Source organism: Thunnus thynnus, chromosome 11 (genome assembly GCF_963924715.1).
Source record: "Thunnus thynnus chromosome 11, fThuThy2.1, whole genome shotgun sequence".
In the NCBI taxonomy this organism is placed as follows: domain Eukaryota; kingdom Metazoa; phylum Chordata; class Actinopteri; order Scombriformes; family Scombridae; genus Thunnus; species Thunnus thynnus.
The window spans coordinates 34,091,062-34,115,332 of record NC_089527.1 but is presented as its reverse complement, the minus strand read 5'-3'; the positions used below and the strand labels follow the sequence as shown (position 1 = coordinate 34,115,332).

Genomic DNA, 24,271 nt, shown 5'->3' with positions numbered 1-24,271 from the left:
ACCCCCCCAGAATTGCAGCATTCCCAATGCAACAAGTGAATGAACAGAAATTAAAACTCAGCAACAAGAAGTGGCTTAAGTAAAGACTTAGAAATTAAAAAGAATTAATTTTCTAGTAAAGCTCAGCTAAGTGAACTGAGTGGATCATGTTCCAGATATCCATAGAGGAGAGAAACACTTTCCTTCTATGGTTAACACTTAGTTGGGTAGCCTACTTGTTTTAATTCCCATCCAGAATGATGGGGCAGTAACGCATATCATGAAGGTTATTCTCTTGACTTCAAAAAAAAAAAAAAAAAGATGACTATCCATTTTTTGTGCAAAAGTATTTACTAGAATAAGTTTCAGCCTACTGAAACTTGATAAGTCTCAACTATCACCAGCCTACCTCATCTCTGACCTCTTTTAGGTATTGGAAATGATTTTGCAGAACTTATTTATTCATAAGAGACACAATGTACCAGCTGCGTAGATGTGAGCTGTAGCTGTATTGTGTTTATCTTATTTTATTCTCGTTTTCCATGTCTCTGTAACTGGAGTTACAGAGCCTAAGGCACTAAATCTCAAATTTTTAGATAAAGTTGAAACATTTGAGTTGGTGTGTCCCAGCCTCAATTTGTGCCACATAATTGTCTATCTGCACCGGCTTGTGTTTCTCCATTATCTTTGTATGCAGTCAGCCCACATCTAAAATTTTCTTCCCATTCAGTCTCAACACACTGTAAGGAACTACAGGCTCATGTTTTAAGGCTCATAGACGGCACAGTCTGCCCTAGATTTTCTTAAATAGTTGCCAAACTCCATTCCATCAGCAGAATCTCTCTCTGTCTTCAAAAATCACTAGTGTGCTATGGTAATCTACTAATAATAAGATTATGTCATATTTTTATTTAAAATGGTAATATGGTGACATTAATTAATAAGGTAATCACCTGATAATTATTAGGTAACATGGTTCATATTTTCAAAATATTATGGGCTACTACCAAAATTGGTAATTACCAGATTGTAGTGCTGAGATTCCTCGTCCTTTTTGTTCCAAACATTCCCTTTTGTTTTTAGTAAATACTGTACAAAATATTCGTTTAATGCTATCATTTGTTACCTGGAAACACACCTAGTAGTTTCTTTGTAATAGCCATGAATATGTGCTGCAAAATGAATAATTACATATTTCTACTTAATTTCATGGTGATATTAGATTAAACCAACACCAAGAGGCATAGTAATTACCTGGAAACACTTGTGGTAGGCCTAACCCTACAACTTTTAACTAAACACAACATGATATGTTGTTGATGAATTAACAAGAATTGTGTGCTTCTAATGTACATATTTTACTCATCAAACTTCAAAGCAAAGCCTTTGAAACATGTTCATACTTTTTTTTTTTATGGTATTTTGGTGCTAAAGAAAATACACCTTTTTATATCTTCTATAACATGAAAGGTTGGGTATGCATTTTGCAGCACTGATTCATGGCTGTTGCACAGAAACTACCAGGTGTGTTTCCAGGTAATTACTGTGCCTGTTGGTGTTGGTTTAATCTAATATCACCATGAAATTAAGAAGAAATATGTAGTTAAGCATTTTGCATCTTTAGATGTGTTTCTGCATAATTTCTGCTTTTAAGTCTAATCAAGTCTAACTATCAATCACTTGTTAGTTACCATTACATTATTATTGCCTCCTTATTATCAAAATATCACCCCACTATTACCTTATTATTACCAAACTGGAATGTAAATGCTTCCAACCTGCCTCTCCTGAGAGTACTTTCACTTTCATCCTATATACTTATTAGCAGAACATTCTCATTCTCCATCTCTCCATCCCTCTCAGAAAAAAAGTTTTCTGCTAGGCTTGAATATGTTACTTCAAGCCTCTACAAGCCTGTGGCACTTGTGTCAGGTAGAACATGAATCTTGAGACATTAATTCTTGAAGGCTTCTCCTTGATCTGCTGTAGCTTGTACCTCATTGTTCCTCATTTGTACATCACTTTGGACAGAAACATCTGCTAAATGAATAAATGGAAATGGAAAATGTAGATATCCAACTGCAAGGAGGCGCAAACACACAAACACGCACGCGCGCACGCACACGCACACACACACACACACACACACACACACACACACACACACACACACACTTTTCAATAGATGTGTCTATTATAGCTGTGTAACATCAGAAGTAGCTCCCTGGTTTTGAACAGCTGTGTAAATGTGGAATTATTGTGATGTTTGAAACCTTTATTTAAGTGGGACAAACACACAAAAAACAATTAATCCTCTATGTTTGTTTTGGAAGAGTAATACAAAATTACATAATTATCATTTTTAATTATACATGTACAGCATTGTGGTCTTTGGAAACACAAAAATGAGAACATTAAGCTGATACCAACAAAACAGGACAATCTGTGGCATCTCCTCCTTTTCATCCCCCATTCCCATTTTCTGTTTCTCCAGCCTCACTCTGTCACACAGCTCACCTCTCTCTTCGTCTGCACTCTAAGCTTCTGCATCTCCATTCAACAGGAAAAAAACATTGTTATAAACACTGAGAAGTATATTTAAAAAAAACAACTTTTTTTCATTTCATCATACTTAAAGACAGTATGTAAGACATTCCAGTCTGCTGCCATCAGTGAACAGCTTCTTCATACAGTATAATGAAATAAATTAAGTGGAATGATTGAAATTACTACTCTTCTTTGTGTCATAATTTACAAAATGCCTATTCTCTCTTTTCTCTCTCTTAATTCCATCATCCTTATATTTCTCAAATATTGTCCTTTTTCACCCTTATGTCCATGATCTCTGAAGGAGGCCTGAGCAGGAAGCAAATGAGACAGCGGGCCTGGGGTATTCTCACACCTAGCTAGTCAGGATAATTCAAACCTTGGAGAGGTTTCCTCCATTAGAGCTGTTACACATCAAGTCCAGAACTAAAAAGAGTCTCATGTTTAACCCATTGTGTTTACACAGCAACTCCAAAACTATCTCCAATTAGAAATGGTTTTCAGGATAAATAAAAAAAAATACTCTACATAATAAGTGGGTGTGTAACAGGCTGTGACAACAATGACCAATCACATTCATTACCTTCATCCCCTACAAACACAAAGCTCTCTCCATCATGATGTGCAGACAGCTTGGGAAGCTGTTATCTATTATTAGAATGAGTTATTATTGTCTGGGATGTAGTTGAAAGTATGAATACAGCAGCTCAGTTATGCTGCCAATAGCACTTTTAAAGTTGAATTCATGTTTCTGGACATGCTGAAGGTCTGGCAGTCACCATGTTTTCTTTGCATAAAGTGTATATAATGTGTGCGGTTTTATTTGGCATTGTGCTGCATCAGTTCCCGTTAATCCCTTGTGTGTGAAGGCCATTTGAATCCCGTAAGGGAATGACAGACTACACCACTCATAATGAAAACTACTATATAGAGAGGTAATGACAGAATGTTAATACATTTAATTGCTATTGCTGGCATAAATACTTTCAAAATGGGGTTAATGAAAATCTGCAGGATTATAACTTTAAATACTAAAGTAATGCAATAAATAAAATACAAGTAAAATTAAAAATTGGGTCAAAGTGTTGGGTACGTTGTAGCCTATTTCCTATTTTGTGTATTACTTTTTGAAAAAAAGGTTTCATTCAATTACATTTGATTGTTTGCATTCAACAATAATTACTGATTAGCTGAGAATGGACCTGTTGCCTATTTAATCATTTACTTTGCTAGCAATTATTCTGTAATGATCCTGTTTACAGTCCACAAATTAGTTGGTTTTGGGACACACCACTATAACATTTAACAACCAAAGTTAAAAGAGCAGTCCTGATTCTGCTGGACTGGCAATGACACACCCTCTACAGCCCTCCTACTGCGATGCATGGAGCTAGCATAATACCACACTATCTCAGGAGAGGAAAAATGCAATGTCACCAGCGCAAGCACAGGCATGAAAATAGAGCCCTATGCATACTTGTGATTGATTTGTTATTTTTTATGTGAAGGTATCAGATATGTTTTAATGTTTTTTCTCAGCAACCAGGAGTCTTCATTTTATCAGATGACACAGTTTTAAAAGTTCCTATAAAAAGTTTTGAGTTGTTGCTGCTTTAGTTAGTTTGTTTCACCACTGGGATGGAGGTTTTTAAATACATTTCCAAACCAATGCTCAGAGTATCATGAGGAGGGAGGATGTGAGGATGTGTGCACTGCACAAACCTTGACCACCTACTTTCTGTACAAAGAAGGAAATGAATGTTCCCATTTTGTCGATAAATGTATTGTTTGGCTTGAAATTTTGCTTTGTAACCCATTGTGTAAATGGCACCAAGGAGCAAGTTTGGTTTAACTTTTACTTGTTCTTTCTGTTGATTTGGGGTGCTGCACCGACAAGATAACCAAGGACCATGATTCAGTTCAAAGCAAAGAGACTCAGGTTTGGAGATCCCCTCAACATGAACAAAGTGAAGTGTGATCTGGTCTGATGTATTCTGCCTGTGAAGTGTTGGGTCCTGTTGCTGTCCCCCTCATTGTGATAAATATCTGTAATCAGCAATTCTCAGTTATATCACCTCAATCCAATATCAGGAAGTGACTTTTGATTTGGGATTTCCTCCTTTCCGATGCCTGAACATCCGCCTCCTCAACAGTTTCCAGTGTCTGCTTTAGAGAGTATCATCATCTCATGCACTGCTATATTTCCAACATGATTGGAACATACTTCCATTTCCAACACGATATTGGATGGAAGGAAGCGCACACACACATAGATTAAAAGTTCATGTTAATGTGTTTCCCCAAGGTGTGTGTGCGTTCTCCCTGTGTCACGCGGAACTGAGGCTGTCGAATCCACAGAATTTCCACCGTTTCTCCAGTGTTGCACCAACACCACTCAGCTCCTGCCTGAACATACTGGGTAGACGGACCATCAGACGCTCCAGCTCCCCCGCTGATACCTGACCGAGGACGTGAGAGACAGCAGAGACATGGAGAGGTAGAGTGAGAGGACAGGAAAGGAGATGAAAATGTAATAATACAGAAAGAAAAGCAGTACATTTTAAGTGATTTTTAATTGACCATGCTTTGAGAGAAACCTTTACTAAGCAAAAAACTATCCTCCATTAGTTTACTTTTGAATTTGGTGCATTGGCTCCATTCAACGGTGCTTGTTCCCATTTACTTTTTACTCACTTAGAGGGAATCTGGTGAATAATCTGCAGTTCATGTGCTTTTTCCTCATTATTTTTTCTGTTTACTTAGTATAGAATTATATGAAAACATCAAGCTGTGGTTATCACAGGAAAGTGTTATCTACTGTAAGATATGTCGGTCAGTATCTTAATGCAGCAATCAAGACAATTCCATATTTTTTGACAATATTTTTCAATTTTATTTTAAATAATTTTAAATATAACACAATATCTTAACAATCCTGAGGTGCTTGGAGACATTAAATCAAAATGAAATCAATTCAAACCAGTCTGCTCCTTTTAAAAAAATCAAATCCAAATATTTTCCTTCCTATGAATCAATTAGAAACCAAAAACAATCAGTGTATATTTGCACATAAAGTATGACAAGTTAGTAGCAGCAGTGTCTCAAATTAACTAACATGGGTGAAGCCTGGTGTGTTTCAGCTTGCAGTGCTGTGCAGAGGCCTATGAAATCAGTTAGCAGCAGCCCCACGGACTAATGTTTCAGTCTGAACCTTTGCTATGAGCTCCATTTTATACTCATTACAGGGGGATTAGGATTAGGATGTTTACATTTGTAAATATAATCCAACAATAGGATGCATTAGAACTCTTTAATATCCTCAATAATATGATTATATTTTACAGAATTTCACATTTTTATGTAAAGCATTTTCTAAACATAGTATTATGTTGCTAGTGGCATGGCTTAATGGCTGCAATGTTGTTGGCGATGTCAACTGCCAATTTTGGTCCAGACTGAAGCTACTGGATGGATTGTCATGAAATTTGGTACACACATTCAGGATGAATTGTAATAACTTTGGTGATCCTCTGACTTTTCATCTAGTGTCATCGTCAGGTCAATATTTTAATGTGTCTCATGCTTTGGTTTATGACCAAACACCCGCAAAACTAATGATATTGCCTTGCAAGAGTGAGCTCAGCAAAGAACTGCTGTCACCGCTAAATGAGGTCTCCAAAAAAAAAAAAAAAATCCAAATTGCAGGTTGTAATAAAATCACTGAAAACAAAGGTCTTGCATTTAGGGCTAAATTAACAGGCATGGTGAGACTCATAGGTTGAGGAGCAGCTGTGTTGGCTGGAGATAACAGAACTGATCCTCCTGATTAACCATTTGGTTAGAGTTATTAACAGAGGGTATCATACCTGTGAGAACCGGTATAGTGAAAGCTGGGGTTTGAAAAGGCAGGGATAGGGGATTGATATATATATCTGGAGCAGAGTGTGTGTAACTATTGTGTCCCATACTCCCTACTGGCTTGCAAACTGTAAGTGATGTTTGCATTTAACAGTCATCTTCCCTTGCAGTTAAAATGGAGATTATCTTGCTTGTTGATAAAAACCAAGACTAGTAGCAACACAGAAATTGAGAAGCCAATGATGCACGCCGAAAATGTGGCTGAAATTCTCACAGGATTTCCTCAGTGTAGGAATGGGACCAGAAAAAATGAATATTTTTTCGAGGCTCTCAATCATTTCTGCCAGTGTCTCAAAGTCCTGCTGTAGTCAAACAGACTGTTTGATCCTAGTGTCATTTGTGCTGACTTGCACAATAATAGTGAGGGCAGTCAGGTGGCAGTCATTGATCGTGGGGGCAAGTAGTGTGTTTATCGTTTGAAGAGCTTCATTCAAAGGTGGAGTGAAAAGCCGACCGTCACAGAAAGGGGAGGGGGACGGGGAGACGTGGTATCATTTCACTATGGAGATAACGTGCATATTTTAATAATAGTGTTGCACTTGGTCAGTGTTATGGGTCTCTAGTTTATCATTCTGACAGCAGCGACACTATAGAGTAACCAGGCTACATCTAAGTGGTCCGCTGCCAAAACCTTCTGAGTGGAACTCAGAATTATTGTTCCACACATCAGAGTAAGTGGATTATTAAACTATTTTGACAGTAATTGTTTGAGTCATGGAGGGAATTCTTCGTATGACTGCATGCACCAAACCATAACGTCCAGTTACACCCCTAGGGAGTAGCTGATTCCATTTGGGACTTCAACAAATCTAATTATGGAATCACCTACCAAGAGGACCTCAGGCTCTCTGGGAGCTGATCAATCAATGTAGATACAGTAAATAAGTTCAAAACACATACAGCAGGATATTCAATACCGCACGTGGGCCTTCACAATAAACAGCTGTCTGTGCAGATTACATTTTGTGATTGATTGATGCTTTTATTTGCTGTGTGAAAACTCAGAAAAATCGACCTTGTTCCGAAAAAAAATCATGTTGCGTTTTTGCCTTATAATATTGCGTTCTGTGTGAAAGTGAAAAAACATATTGACATGCAAATTAATCACATGAAAAAAAAAGCCCCTGGTGTGTTTAGGCCTTTAGAGCTGAGTGTTTCTTGACCCATGGCACAGCTCCTAGTTAAAGAGCATATAATCTTACATCATCTCAAGCCATCAATTAGTTAAAAGTTGAATATCCAACTTTCAATTCAGGTAAACAATATTTTGTATTCATTCAAGCCTCATCTTTCAGACCAATTTTTTCCGAAACATGACGTCTATGAATAGCCCAAACCAATTGCCCAAACCAATTTCACATTCCATCTCAATATTGAACTCTTTGTATCCATCTGTGAACAAAATATCCAGTTGTTCCCAAGAACATGTTTTTTTTTTAAATTAGAGAACAAATATGATTCAGTAAACTCAGAGTTGTATGAGAGTAGAAAAGTTGTATGACATGTTTTAGTTTTGAAGGACTTGCATTGAAACTCACACTGGTCTACACCTTGCTAGGTGTAGCAAAACATTTGAATGATACAGTATCATAGCAGTGCAGACAACAGTGTGACCTTGTTCACCTTTGCGTCGAGTCTCTGTATGTACGACCACAGATACTCAAGGTTGGCACCAAAAGGATGGACGTGAAGGAATGTTGATATAATACCTGCAGAAGAAAAAAGGTCTTCAGACAAACTCATGGCAAGACAGATACTGAAGAGATGGTTCAGTTTAAACAGCACAAACAGAATGTCTCACTGTCAGACATGTTTAGGAATTGAAGATTTAGCAGAGAATAAATGAAATCTCATTAGAAAAGGAATGCTAATACTTGTGTGTATTTATGCCACAATTCCCGGATTAATGACAGCAAAGAGGAATTATAAACTGTCAGATTGTTTGCATATTGTTAATATTTACTATTTAATATGCCCAAGTTAATCACCATTTTGTGCTACTCATGAGTGCTTTAAGAGCACTGGCTTTTCACGCCAATAAAGCAGAGAGAGAGAGAGAGAGAGAGTGAGAGATGACAGAGAGTAAAATCCACTAGAATGGATATTAGATATAAAGGTTCAGGCTCTGGTAGAGCAGCCAATCTGCATCCTCATGAAGTGCTGCACAATAAACAAATGGCGGGGCAGCCACATAAAAAAACACTTGAGTCGATTACTTCTGAGAGGTCCTGCTAAGGTAGGCAGTCATGCAGAGGGAGGGGGATGGGGAGGAGGAATGGGGGTGTGATGGGGTAAGGAAATAGAGTGACGTCCCCTGGAGGAACCCAAACAGCCAATATTTATTTCCTTGATTTATGTGGCGAAACGCTGGCAATTACAGACAGGCCTAATTCAGTTCCCTGCCCCCAGGCCTGCTAACATGGAACACTGCCACCAGAGAACTGTGGGGTGAAAAGGGGTAGGGAGGTGGGGGGCTAATTTGTGTGCGCACACTCTTAAAATGGAAGTTTAATGTCCACCAAGAAAACTTCAACTGTTTTAACCCTTTCATGCATGAATTATGATAACCTCAGTCAGGATTTTTATTCCCCTTTCGGCATGAAAAAAAATATCTCAACTTTTTTGAACATTTTTTTTAAACATGCATTTTTCAAGGAGTTTTTCACATGGATCTTTAACCCCCTCAGCCCCCTCAGCATCCTCAGCATCCTCAGCTCCCTCAGTATCCTTAGCCCCCTAAAACTGCAAGTTACATTCTAATAATATAAATCAATTGATTTACAGCCAAAAAAGTTACTGCAGATGAAGTATTTTCAAGAACAATAAAGTCACAGTAATAGTATAATTGTAGTTGAAATATAGTCAGCGATGCATGATGTCCAAATTAGTGGACAGATGATTAATCGTCATTTTCTCACAACATAAAATCAATACTTGGTAATTTGAACAACTGTATTACTCCTTAGTTGTTACTTGATATTACAAAATTTTATTTACCTGCAAGGGTCTACTACCCTTGCAGCAATATCTTGGCAAGATATTCCTAAGCTGCTGAGCGTTTCCGGCCGACCAGCGACCATCTTGGTTTTGAGAAATTTGTGTTGCACTTACAAAAGCTGGCCAATAGGTGGCAGTGTGGGATGATACACTAGAGTCCACTGTGGTGGCTGATGAAGTATGTTAGGTTTTACCTGCTGTAATCAAGTTGAGATATCCTTCATAATGCAGCCGACATCAAGCCAGCGCAAAATGATTGTGGTGAAACAACTAAGAGTTTTATTCCTCTCCAGCTCAGGGCCCTCGTCATGTGTATTATCTTTCTGAGAGGGCTGTAAGAGTGAACAAAATTTGATTTATGACTGCCAAAATCGCAGGTTGTGACAGACTCATTGATGTTGCAAAGATGCACTCAAAAATATGTTTTTCTTCTTGTTTCTTGTTGTGAAACAACAATGATGTAAATGCAGAGTTTGACACTAGAAGGCTGAAAAGCAGAAAGTTTGTCTGTGGTCAATGAAAATCTAAATTTTAGGGGTGGGTTTATGAGCAGGATTTGTAACATTGCAATTAGTTTGGAGCCAATCCTGGTCCAATATTCAACTTACACAAGTGTGATGTGGACACTTGAAGCCTCCACTGCACATACACTGAGAATGAACTTTACAGTGAAGTAAGAGACATCTCACAGACATGGCTGAAATTATTGGTACCCTTGCATTTTATTAAAATAATGCACCATGCACCCTGAACAGTGTTGAAATTAAAAGATATTTCATTATCAATGCATGTCTATGTTTGGTTTGCAGTGGAACAGAACGAAAAAGTTAAAGAAAATAATTAATTCATGCTTGTTCTACAAAGACATTCTAAAATGCCTTGGACAAAATTATTGGTACCCTTTAGAAGTTGTAAAAAATAATTGATTTGTAGTGGTACTTTAAGCGGACTATTCTGTTTTAATTAGTATCATAGGAAAAATTACTCACTCTGCTGCCACTGTGTGCATCACATTGAACATGGAAAACAGAAGGAAAACTAGAGAGTGGTCTGAAGACATTAGAAAAAAGGTAATAGCTTAACGTCAACATAAAGGTCAACGTAAAGGTTACAAGACCATCTCCAAAGAGCCTGATGTTCCTGTGACCACTGTTGCCAATATTATTAAGAAGTTTAAGGCCAATGGAACTGTAGTCAACATCTCTGGACGTGGTTGCAAGAGGAAAATTGGCCCGAGATTGAACAGAGCTCAAATGGTCGAAAAAAGAACCAAGGAAAACTTCAATATGGATCCAAGCTGATCTTCAAGTTCAAGGAACAATAGTTTCAAGTCGCACCATCCATCACTATCTCCATGAAAATGGGCTCCGTGGTAGAAGACCCATGAAGACCCCACTTCTAAGGGGGAGACACAAAATTAGAACTTCTTGGTAAATCACACCAACCCTATATTTACAGAAGAAGAAAATGAAGCCTTCAAAGCAAAGGACACCATGCCTATCGTGAAATATTGAGGAGGCTCAGTGATGTTTCGGGGTTGCTTTACTGCTTGAGGCACTGGGTGCCTTGAATCTGTGCAGGGCACAATGAAATCAGAAGACTATCAAGGCATTTTGGAGTGAAACATGCAGCCCAGTGTCAGAAAGCTGTGTCTTGGTTGCTGGTCATGGGGCTTACAGCAAGATAATTACCCCAAACATACACCAAAAAGCAAGTGGATGAGAAGAAAATTTTAGACCATTCTGAAGTGGCCTGCTATGAGTCCTGATCTGAATCCTATTGAGCACTGGTGGAAAGAGCTGAAACTTACAGTTGGGAGATGGCACTCATCAAACCTGAGAGAACTGGAGCAATTTGCTCAGTAAGAATGGGCCAAACTACAAGTGGAGAAGTATAGAAAACGTATTCAGAGTTACAGAAAGCGCTTCGCTGCAGTTATTGCCTCCCAAAGCTGTGCTACAAAATATTAAGTTTAGGGTAACAATATTTTTGGCGGTGCCATTTTAATTTGTTTTATTGCATAACATAATATGTTAAGTTGTAAATCAAAAGCAAAGTTTCAGTTATATTCAGTGTGAAATAAAGAATGATGGATACCATATACTTCTGTCAGTTTCAACTTAATACAGAGAAAATTACTTTTTTTTTTTTTTTTTTTAAAAAGGTAGAAGGGTACCAATATTTTCGGCCATGTCTGTGTGTCCAGCAGGAAAACCTCTGAAAAGAAATATATTTGCATATTTATAGATCATGGATTTTTACTGAGGGAGAAAGAGTGGATGTCATTTTAAGGATTTTAACATGGTAATTACACTTTTTTTGTGGAAACCATATCAGACACAAATTGTTGTTCCCAACAGAATGTTATTATATGTATTAATGTACGTCTGGAGGGGATCTTTAAGGTTTCTGTGGAGACAGCATGTTTTCCTCTGCGTCACGCACAAGCAAGTCAGCCACAAAACAATCTATAATATCATTGTCATAAGGATTCCCAAAACATCTCAGACCACCATCTCCTAGCGACTCAGGTTTAGCAGCTTGGCAAGAGACAGGAGTGATTTCCTAAATTGCAAGTTGATGAAATGCTTTTATTCCTTCTAGTCCTAGGACCAAAAATACATCACTCTGAGAATTTCTGGCTGGTCAGGACTGAGTTCTTGCTCAAAGATGCTTGATAAATATGGGCCCTGTTTAACAGCACTTCTTTGAGTTCCTAATGATATCCTTTTAGCAACTGACAACAGCCAAACATCTGTTTTGTTGCTTTTAGATCTTACTGTGGCTTTTGATACAATTGACCACTTCAACACAACCGGTCAAGGCAGATGGCTGCCTACCTAGAGCCTGGTTCTTCTTGAGGTTTCTTCCCATTAAGGTGAGTTTTTCCTTGCTGCTGTCATCAAGTGCTTGCTCATGGGGAATTGTTGGGTCTCTGTAAATTAAAGAGTATGGTCTTGACCTGCTCTATGTGAGAAGTGCCCTGAGATAACTTTTGCTATGATTTTGCGCTTTATAAATAAATAAAATAAATAAAAATAAAATTGAATTGAATTGAATTGAATTGAATTGAATTGAATTGAATTGGATTGATGTAACTGAATGCCTCAAGCATTGGGTATGGTTTTAGATATTTCTTAAAGGACCTCTGTGTCTGAATAGGTGAATGTAAATCCTTGACTACACAGCACACTACCTGTGCTAATGGGAAGACCATAGATGAAGTTTAGACTCAGTGGTTACAGAGCTGATTGATCTCTAGTAGATTTTTAGAGTTTAGAGTTTGTTTGGACTCAAGGACTCAAGATGCAATAAGACATATGGGAAAGAATCATAGTATCCATAAATATCTTGGCTGCGTCCAAAGAGAGACAGTTTCTAATATGTCTAAAATTTGCTAAGTTGTACTTAGGTGGTTTTAATCATTTTTTAAAACATGTTTCTTTAAGTTCAAATTTGGATCCAGTGTCACACCAAGATATTTAAAATCAGTAACTATGTCAATCTTTTCACCTTTGATGAAAATATCAGTGTTAGGAGGTTGTACCATGGTTTTAGAGAAAAACATACCTGTTTTGTTCACATTTAGACTCAGACATGATTGATCAAGCCAATGTGTGATCCTTTCCAATGCAATTGTTCGCTTAGCAACAGCTAACTCAGCTGTTTTTGCATGTGTGTACACAATGGTGTCATCTGCATACATTTGTAGTTCTACATCATGACACTGGTGAGGGAGATCATTAATATATAGGCTAAATAATAGGGGACCTAACACTTCAGTGCACTTCATGTTACTGGACAGTGTGTCACCAACTTTAACACATTGTATCCTATTAGATAAATATGCCATGCCAGTGCTCTAGATGAGAAGTTAAATTTAGAGAGTTTTGATATTAAAACATCCTGATTGACTGTGTCGAATGCTTTACGCAGATGTAAAAATACAGCACAAACTACTCCTCCTTTGTCAAGTCTTGATTTAATTTGTTCTATTAAGTGCAAGGTAGCAGTTTCGGTGGAATGATTTGCTCTAAAGCCAAATTGCATACAATGTACACCAAAATTGCTTGTATTAAGAAATGTTGTCAGTTGTTTAATGACAACTTTCTCAGCAACCTTTGAGAGTACTGGCAGTATACTTATTGATCTGTAGTTACTGGCTTCAAGGTGGTCTCCAGATTTAAAAATAGACGTGACAATGGCACATTTCCAGTCATCAGGAAAGGAGCTGTGTTTAAAAACAAGTTAATTAAATGAGCAATAGGGGGAGTTCAAATATCTTTGTGTGATTTGACAAACATGGTGTCAAATTGGAAAGCATCTCTACTTATGGAGCTTTTTAAGGAGCTTATGATTTTGTTTACTTGTAACTCATTAGTCTCTATCAGCTCGAAAACCTGGCCTGTGGCATCTATAGGAACAATGTCCAGTCTCCTTTTCGTAAATTTTTTTCCTTAACTCATATACAGACTCAACAAAAAATAAATAAATAAATAAATAAAATAAAATATATATATATATACATACATACATACATACATATACACACACACACACACACACACACACACACACACACACACACACACACATATATATGCGGATACTGAGATCTTTTCATGTGTGTGTGGAAATGATGAAATGGTGGCCAGTGCACTCTTTTTTGCTGCAGTGTGCTGGGGAGGCAGCCTTACAGACAAAAACACCAAGCGATTAGACAAGCTGGTCAAAAAAGTGGGCTCAGTGCTGGGCAGGAGATCTGTGGTGGAGAGAGGCACACTGAACAAACTGAAAGCTATAATGGACAATAACAGACACCCTCTCCACAGCCTCTTGGAGCGACAGAGGAGTAGCTGCAGCAGTCGGCTCCTCTCATTGTGCTGCAGAACGGAGCGATTCAGGAGATCCTTCGTCCCCACAGCAATAAGACGGTTCAATTCCTCTTGAATTGACTGGACAGTTTTTTGTTTTTATATTTTTATGAGCTCTTGTCCCAGGTTCCTTTTCAGCACCTTGGCCAGGCTGACAAAGAGTCATAACTCTATTGATCCATGTATTCCTATAGCTCTCAGTAGTGACGACTTTATGAGCTTCTTTAATGATAAAATTCTAACTATTAGAGACAAAATTCACCAATTCCTGCCCTCAACAGGCACCAATTTATCCCCAAGCACCTTAGAACCTTAGAAACAGCTGTAAAACCTGACATATATTTAGACTGTTTTTCTCCAGTCGACTTTCCTGAACTAACTTCAATGATTTGTTTATCTAAACCATAAACATGTCTCTTAGACCCCATCCCAACTAGGCTGCTTAAGGAGGTCTTACCCTCAGTTAGCACCTCCTTACTAGATATGATAAATCTGTCTTTAGTAACCACAGTTCTTTAAAGTAGCTGTAATTAAACCTCTTCTTAAGAAGCCTTCTCTTGATTCAGGCATTTTAACCAACTATAGACCTATATCTAATCTTCAGTTTCTCTCTACGATCCTTGAGAAAGCAGTCTCTTATCAGTTATGTGACTTCCTACATAATAGTTTATTTGAGGATTTTCAGTCAGGATTTAGATCGCATCATAGCACAGAGACAACGCTGGAGAAAGTCACAAACAACCTCCTAACTGCATTGGACAAAGGACTTCTCTCCATACTTGTCTTGTTAGATCTTAGTGCTGCATTCGACACAAATGACCATCACATCCTATTACAGAGACTGGAACATTTAATTGTTGTTAAAGGAACTGCATTAAGCTGTTTTTAATTCTATTTATCAGATCGATTTCAGTTTGTACATGTTAATGATGAATCCTCCAAGGCTCTGTGCTTGGACCAATACTATTCACCTTATATATGCTTCCTTTTGGTAATATTATTAGGAAACATTCCATAGGTTTTCATTGTTATGCAGATGATACCCAATTATATTTATCAATGAAGCCTGATGAAACCAATCAGTTAAACAAACTCCAAGTATGCCTTAAGGACATAAAGACCTGGATGACCTGCAATTTTCTGTGACTAAACTCAGACAAAACTGAAGTTATTGTGCTTGGCCCTAAACACCTTAGAAACACATTATCTAATGATATAGCTTCTCTGGATGGCATTACCCTGGCATCCAGCTCCACCATAAGGAATCTGGGAGTTATCTTTGATCAGGATATGTCCTTTAACTCCCACATAAAACAAATTTCAAGGACTGCCTTTTTTCGTAACATTGTAAAAATCAGGCACATCCTGTCTCAAAAAGATGCAGAAAAACTAGTCCACACATTTGTTACTTCTAGGCTGGATTATCACAAGTCCTTATCATCAAGCTGTCCTAACAAGTCGCTAAAGGATCTCCAGCTGGGCCAGAATGCTGCTGCACATGTACTGACAAAAACTAGAAAAAGATATCATATTTCTCCCATTTTAGCTTCGCTGCATTGGCTTCCTGTGAAACCTAGAATAGAATTTAAAATCCTTCTCCTAACTTACAAGGCCCTTAATGGTCAGGCACCATCATATGTTAAAGAGCTCATAGTACTGTATTACCCCACTAGAACACTGCGCTCTCAGAATACAGGCTTACTTGTGGTTCTTACAGTCTTCAAAAGTAGAATGGGAGGCAGAGACTTCAGCTATCATGCTCCTCCCCTGTGGAACCATCTTCCAGATTTGGTCCAGGGGGCAGACACCCTCTCTTCGTTTAAGAGTAGGCTTAAACTTTTCCTTTTTGATAAAGCTTATGGTTAGGGCTGGCCAGGCTCGCCTTGGATCAGCCCTTAGTTATGCTGCTATAGGCCTAGACTGCTGGGGGACTTCCCACGATGCACTGAGCTCCTCTTTCCTCCTCCTCCTCTCCATCTGTATGCATCCATGTACCATCAATGCATGTTACTAGCTTGGCTTCCTCCCTGGAGTTTTTTTGTGCTTTCTCATCTCAGGAAACCCTGGGTTCTGGGCCGAGCCTTTGCAGTCCTGTTGGTGTCCTTCCCCAGCTATTGCTGCTGTTGTTATTATTGTTATGATTGTTGTTATTCTGTCCTGTAATTCTTTGTTGAGATTGCACTCTTTCAAGACTTCTGTGAGTTGATCATAGAAAGTGTCATCCGCAGAAGAGGGCCTATAGACACCTATGATGTTAAAAGACATTTGTTGGGATGACATTATTTTTATCCTAACATATTCTAATGTGTTACCCACATTGTAAACCACACATTCACATTTGATGTTGTCTCTCACATAAAAAAGCACCCTTCCTCCTCTTCCATCAGGTGTATCTCTTCTGAAACAGGAATATTCTCTCCTTTGGAATATTGGTAACAATATTGATCAATTCTATTATTTCTTCTACAGAGTCCTTTCTGAAGATTTTTGAGGGTTATTTTGCAAAATGTTCCACTTTTTTGGGTCCAAGTTTGAGATGTCATCAGGAGCTCATTCCCAGTGCAGCCACTCCTCCGGAACACTACAACAACCAAGAACAACGTTGTTATACTCCATTTATATGTTACCTCTGGGGCAAATCTTTTGAAAGCACCAGATCAGTTTCCACTCCTGTGCAGATGACTCCCAGATCTATTTCTCTTTTGATTTCAACAGCTATAGTATTATATTAAATATAATATTAAATCAGCTATCACAAACATTTCTTCAGTTAAACTCAGATAAATCATTGGTCCTGACTCTTCCTTTAATCACGTTAGTCAGCCCTTCTTAAGCTCTCTGTCCTCATGCATTAACACCCATTGTAGAAATTGACAATAAACTTAGCTTTGATCGTCATGTGAAGTCTGTCAATGTCATCCACACTTCCTGCGACTTCAAAACATTGAGCCTTTTGCCTATCTGAAAAGAACCTGAAAACTATCATCCATCCTTTTATTATGTCCTGGTTACATTACTGCAACTTGCTTTAATGCTGTCTGAGTCAATGCAACCTTTCCAAACTCCAACTGGTCCAGAATGTCCTAGCAAGACTTGTCACAAGATCCAACAAAAGAACCCCTATTCTAGCATCCCTACACTGGTTACCTGTATGTTTTAGAACAGACTTTAAGATTTTAATCATTACTTTTACGGCAGGTACGGTTTTGGCCCCAGACTATATGTCTGGATTGCTGACAAGCCTCAGTGCAGCTTGAGATCCTCTGGTAGGGGCTAGGCTGAGGCTGAAAACCATGTGTTTATCAGCCCCTTTTAGCTGTGTGTGAAAACGGGCCACTTGTGCCTTTTTACATTTTGCTGTCCAATGAAAATCTCACAGTAGCAGCAGTTGTGGAGACTGCAGATTACAGGCAGCCAGGGAGGAAGATAGAGAGCCATGCCTCCTCTCTCTCCTTCATATTTGGATTTTCTTGGCACCACTAAGAGAGATAAATGTGCTGCTGTTTCTCCTGCTTACCTCATCTCTGGACAAAGCAGTAGCTTTATTGCAAAAACGCAGCAGACCTACAGATCACTCACTATGCCTTTCTCAGTACTGCAACATGTACTGTATAACATGGGGATATAGACGACAGAGAAAGAAAAGCAGCTAAGAAGAATTCAGTCCAGCTGCTGTGTGGGTCTTACACAGAGGAGATGCATGAAAGACTATAGAAAGAGACATGCATCTGAGAGAGAAAGAGACAGACAAAGGCAAAGAGAGACAGCAGGGTTTAGTCAGTTTGTGTTTCACTCCCCTCTGTCGTAGGAGGTTTAATCTGCTTCAGTGGTTGTGGTTGAAAGCCCCCCGAAACCCCAGACACCAGAAAGTGTGTGTTAGTGCATGTGTGAACATGATGACAGTGGTATGAGCTGAAGTGAATTTTCAAGTGCTTTTCTGCACTTCATTTATGCGTGGGGGTGTGAGTGTTCAGTCATCTTAAATGTTATGCTAACAAACACACACAGAGCTCTGCTGTGCACTTAACTCAGTCAAGAGGGATGTTCCTACATGAAGGATGAATAGAACGGCCTGCACAGTTTCTTTGGAAACTAAATTTGGTCCAATAGTTGTTAGTAAATTCCAGTCAAAGATTTTATAATCCCAGTATGTGCATAATACATCTGGAGAAGGACGACGCACAAGATGGAAACAAAATCAAGCCACGCAAGAATCACTGTACACACATCACTCACATATTCACCTCCGTTCTTGGACTGGAAACACCAGAACACTGCAGAGCCAATAGGAACAGAGGCAAACTACTCAGTGGACAAAATGTTATATACCAACATTTTCTTTGGATAAAATAATGGAGAGGTGAGCAAGCTCAAGACGTTCTTAAACAGAAACTTTTGCTAACTACTCTTCATTCCAGTCATGAACTATTATGCAAGCAATAATACATGAAGAGGTGTTAAGATATACATAAGTAACAGACAAGGAGGAGGCAAAGAACACAAACAATGCAAAGTATTTCCTCCAAACTTGTCTGGATTAGAAGAGGAGATGCTTGGTGTGATGGTGTCCTTTGCCTCCTACTCTTTCAGGACAACTTGAAGTGCATTATCACATATCACAAGCATTCAGACTGAAACGAGCACCAAATTAAAGATCATGCAGAGGGGCTGTGTGGGCATGTTGTTTCAGGTAGGAAATATGATCCTGGAAGTTTAAGGGCTTATCAAATGGCAAAACACTGCACAGCAGTTTATGATGTTACGGAACAGGATTTTACTACTTTCTTTAGAGAGTTAACACAGCTACAAGCATTCTGTCCTTTGTTTTGATGACTGTGAGTTCAACTGTAGGATACAGCATTCATGCTACAAAGTAATTCAGTAATATACACCCCACACTTTGCAGGCTTGTACACCATAAGATGCAGAACCACAGCTTGCAGGATTATGAAGGATCTCCACCACCCAGAAATAGACTATTCCAGCTTCTTATTCCAACTCCAGTCCAACACAGAAAGCTTAATGTGAGCAGCACGTTTAGCAGAGCAGCAGCAGCAGCAGTGGGTGCTCCGTCTTGTGTGTCTACACAAGAGGCGTTCAGGTACAGTGTTGAGCGTAGGTCACTCGGGTTTTGAAAGAAACACACACAGCTGGAATGATCAAAATAGGAAATCCCCTCTTTGCTTTTCAAATAGATGATTGATTCCTGAGCCACAGCAGGGGGACAGTAAAACAAAGACAGACATTTATACTAACTATGACTACTGAAGCCTCATATTACCTTTTGCTGAACTTTAAAATGCAGACTGATGACTTTAAATTGCTTTAAGAGGAGATCTCTTTGTGGTCAGCATGAACAGGAGAAACAACTGCAGCCAAGTGCATTTCACTACACATTTCTTGTGTACTTAACAAATAAAACATTGAATCCTTGAATCTACCAGGAATGTGTGGTTCCTCATCATGTTTGATTGGCCAGCGCAGTCTGCTAGCGTGTTGCCAGTTGATGTCTCATGTTGTGAAAAAGAGAACATTGCTCAAGTCGTCATCTGTATTTTAAAGTGAGTCAATCATCTGTTTATCCCATTGGTAACTTGGGTTTACCAATGAGAGTTAGCTATCTGGTAATGTTCTGATGGCTGATCAGAGAGCAGAACTATATTTTTTTTGGTGATTGTGTAGTAACATTTTATTTGTTCCAAAATCATCTCGAGTGTAATGTTAATTAACAAATTGGTGCCCCCTTGTGGCTATAAGATCCAGTTGCATATTGGATTTTTTCTGACTTTGCGTCAAAAATTAAAACAAGTAGGAAACAGACAGCAAGGGCAACATTTATTTCTATTCTACAATTTCTATTAAATTGTTCAGGATTTTTTCCCCATTTATTCAAGATTTGAGAGCAATCGATGAAACTTCTCTTTGGACTTTAAAAACACAATCAGAGGAAGTGTTTGACCAGCTGGAAGCTTTTTTCTTTTTCTTTTTTTGGTTCATATTTACCCAGAAGTAGCGCCTCTTTTTCTGACGCGACCCCTCCTCTCATTATGACCTCACTCCTCCTCTCTCTGCTGTGGTACAGCGAAGGAATACACCCATTGACCACCTGTGAAAACACACACACATATTGCACACACGGATAAAACATAAGAGCAAATGTATATTCAAGAACAGTGCAGAGTCTATGTACCATACACACAAAGAAACTAACAGCACATACTGTACACACAAGAATATTGTGATGGAGGAACAGGCACTTAAATATACAAACTGTACATACACACACATTTTCATGCAAGCAAAACATCATCATTTAATAAAGAGCATCATAGCTTACCACTCAGACTAGATTCCAGGGTTTTTAAGATAACATGACAGTGAAAACAGGCCATGTAGCATGTTTTATCTATCAATGTCTTTCTGACTTATATCAGTTTACAGTTCAGCAGGTTTGGGGCTAAAATGTCATCTCCCATTACATATGTGTGTATATGTACATACTGACTTCCCCAGGTTCTTTGAAAGTCAGTAAAGTGCTGTGAGAGACTGCAAAGGAGACTTAAACCACCACAAGCCACTCTGTTCACTCTGACCAAAATAACATGCCTGAACTCTCTACACTCTCTTTCTACCACTAATGTTTACACTAATGTGTCATTGCAACACTCTCATGAACTCTGACCTCTGAGACCTGGTTATACTTTATTTCTACTGTGTGAGTATCAAAGGCCTCATTTATAACTATTGCACAAAATGGAGCTGGAAAGATGCATATGCCACTTCTCACTAAAAAAAAATATTTATAAAGACGCCTTAGTAGCTGCAACACACTCTGTCTTCTAGTCACCTCATCCAACATCTCATCACCACCTGCAGTCATATTGACTGTGTAAATTAGAGAGGATTTAAGTTAGGATTAGGATTTGAATTAAATACAGTGTTTATTGTGTTTTAAAAATTCAGTGTGTGGTCTCATCAGTCAAGCATTACCAGCTATCAGCCTCTTAAACCTTCTTCTGTTTTTAATAATACTGCTGTTCTCCTCAGAAACAATATGCATAACAACATTAATGAGGGCTTTTGCATTGACCATTTATAGTTAATTATGGGAGTGTAGGGGGTGGGATACAAGGTTTTGTCCGTGTGCATGCATTTTCAAGTTGATTGTGATTTATAAAGGGAAAATGTATCCAGACATAAGTGCACTGTTTGATTTTTGATTCATTTTTGGCATGCACCATTTATGTCTTTTTTGATGCATGTTAACTTTTGGTTTGGATCCTACGCACTGGCCTCAGGCCTCTGGAGTAACCTTTATAAATTGCTAATTTGCAAACAGTAAATACATTTGAGAGAAATGAAATGCCATCCAGGTGATGTTTTTTTATTAATGATGGCATGTTATGTAACATGTTATGTAGGCCCTGAGAGGCAAGAGAGAGAGAAAAAAAATCTGCTGATCCATTTTCTGAGTCTGATCTGAATTGTTTTTTCTCCTGTGTTTATGACTTAGGAAGTACATAACAATAGTATATTTGAGGATTTTCAGTCAGGATTTAGAGCTCATCATAGCACAGAGACAGCACTGGTGAAAGTTACAAATGCCCTCCTAACTGCATCAGACAAAGGATCTCTCTTTGTACTTGTCTTGTTAGATCGTAGTGCTGCATTTGACACCATTGACCATCACATTCTATTACAGAGACTGGAACATTTAATTGGCATTAAAGGAACTGCATTAAGCTGGTTTAAATCCTATTTATCAGATTGATTTCAGTTTGTACAGGTTAATGATGAATCCTCCATGTATGCAAAATTTAGACATGGAGTTCCACAAGGTTCTGTGCTTGGAACAATACTATTCACCTTGTATATGCTTCCTTTAGATAATATTATTCAGAAACACTCCATAAATTTTCATTGTTATGCAGATAATACCCAATTATATTTATCAATGAAGTCAGATGAACCCAATCAGTTGACAATCAGTTGACCAAACTCCAAGCATGCCTTAAGGATCTGTATCCATCTGTATGCATCTGTATGGATAACCTGCAATTTTCTGCTACTAAACTCAGACAAAACTGAAGTTATAGTGCTTGGCCCTAAACACCTTAGAAACACATAAATTAATGATATACTCTAGATGGCATTGCCCTGGCCTCCAGCTCCACCATAAGGAATCTGAGAGTTATCTTTGATCAGGATAAGTCATTTAACTCCCACATAAAACTAAATTAGAAAAAGAGATTATATTTCTCCCATTTCAGCTTCGCTTGTTACTATGCTTCTCTGTGTCTCTCTCCCCCCTCTCCCCCTCCCTCCTTCTTTCTCTCCAACCCAACCGGTCAAGGCAGATGGCCGCCCACCTAGAGTCCGGTTCTGCTTGAGGTTTCTTGCCGTTAAAGGGGAGTTTTTCCTTGTCGCTGTCGCCAAGTGCTTGCTCATGTGAGAATGTTGGGTCTCTGAAAATTAAAGAGTATGGTCTAGACCTGCTCTATGTGAAAAGTGCCCTGAGATAACTTCTGTTATGATTTGGTGCTATATAAATAAAAATTGAATTGAGTTGAAAGAACAGGTGAAAAAAAGGTTTTGCCAGGAAAATATTTCTAATTCCTTTTTTTTCATCTGTGAAAAAAGTTGGAAAAAAAAGTTTTGGCAGGTTGTCAGGATCATTTTCAAGTGTTTGTTGTATTTTTTTGGCCACAAGAAGCTGAAGTGCACCACTACTCCATGTTCTAAATGGGACTAGATTCATGCAAAGCATTCATGTTTTCTTCCAGGTGAGTTTCAACTTCTCCATGTGTGTTTGCAAGTTATGTAACATTACTGTCATGTCTTTCTTTTGGCTAGAAAGAATTTTAATCGGTGCTACTTCACATTCTGGAAGCAAGAGTTTAAAGATTCACTACAATGAAAATTGTGTTTTTCAATCTCATTGCATTTTTTACAGAAGACATGTTGATGTAAAATAACTCAAAATTTTACAACTGTTGTTATGAAAATTATGAAAGCCCTATGATCTCTATCCCATTGGCTATCATTAGCAATCAATATATGGACTGCATTTATATAGCGCCTTTCTAGTCTTCCGACCACTGAAAGCGCTTTACACTACATTCCACATTCATCCATTCATACACACATTCTGATGGCAGAGGCTGCCATGCAAGGTCCCAACCTGCTCATCAGGAGGAGTTCTAATCATATATACACACAAACACTCACACATTAATGTGCCCAAAGACACTTTGACATGCGGACTGGAGGAGTCGGGGATTGAACCACCAATCTTCCGATTAGTGAGCCACAGCCAGGAGGTATATAGATACAACACACTCTAAACATAAGGTGCATACTGTATATTGTGTGTTAGCAAGTTATGTAACATTACTGTCATGTCTTTCTTTTGGCTTTTAATCAGCGCTAATCTGCTTTTAGTGTTAACTATACTGACGTTAGCCATTAGACTGATAGCTAGTGAGTGGAAACTATAATGTTCATGGCTAACGAACGGCGACGACCAAGGTTTAGTCGACTGCATAGCTAACATTTGTTTACTGTTACATTAGTCATGGTAATGGGGACACTTCACCCCTTATGATTAATAATTAATATGGTTATTATTCACATTTATGATATAGAAATCGATGCTGTTTATTTAATATTGCAATTATAATGTGCTGCTTATTCTTAATCAGTCCTTCAGTTGACAGTTGAACCATTGGCACTTAGACAATTGGTTCGGAAAACTTTTCATGTCAAGGACCCCAAAATTGATATGTGATATCAATTTTTGATTTTTGTCCCAAGGAGCCCTATCTGAGCAGATAGTTGTAAGATATGATTTAGTAGAGAATCCCACAACTGTCCAAAATGTAGGTGGGGAGATAACCATGGAGAGAGTGAAACCTCTGATCAGAATAGTCATTCTTATGCATTGTGCTAACTAACAA

General features: G+C 38.4%; 1 protein-coding gene across 1 annotated transcript in view; it reads right to left on the bottom strand.

Moving 5' to 3' along the window:
- Positions 1-2,270: 2,270 nt before the first annotated feature.
- enox1 (ecto-NOX disulfide-thiol exchanger 1) overlaps positions 2,271-24,271 on the bottom strand; it is a 248,150-nt gene continuing 226,149 nt past the window's right edge. Inside the window, exons 14-16 of the mRNA XM_067604589.1 lie at positions 20,319-20,421; positions 8,068-8,153; positions 2,271-4,985 (exon numbers count right to left, since the gene is read on the bottom strand). Of these exons, the coding sequence (XP_067460690.1) occupies positions 4,854-4,985; positions 8,068-8,153; positions 20,319-20,421 (321 nt within the window). The 3' untranslated portion in view covers positions 2,271-4,853. The remainder of the gene's footprint in view (positions 4,986-8,067; positions 8,154-20,318; positions 20,422-24,271) is intronic.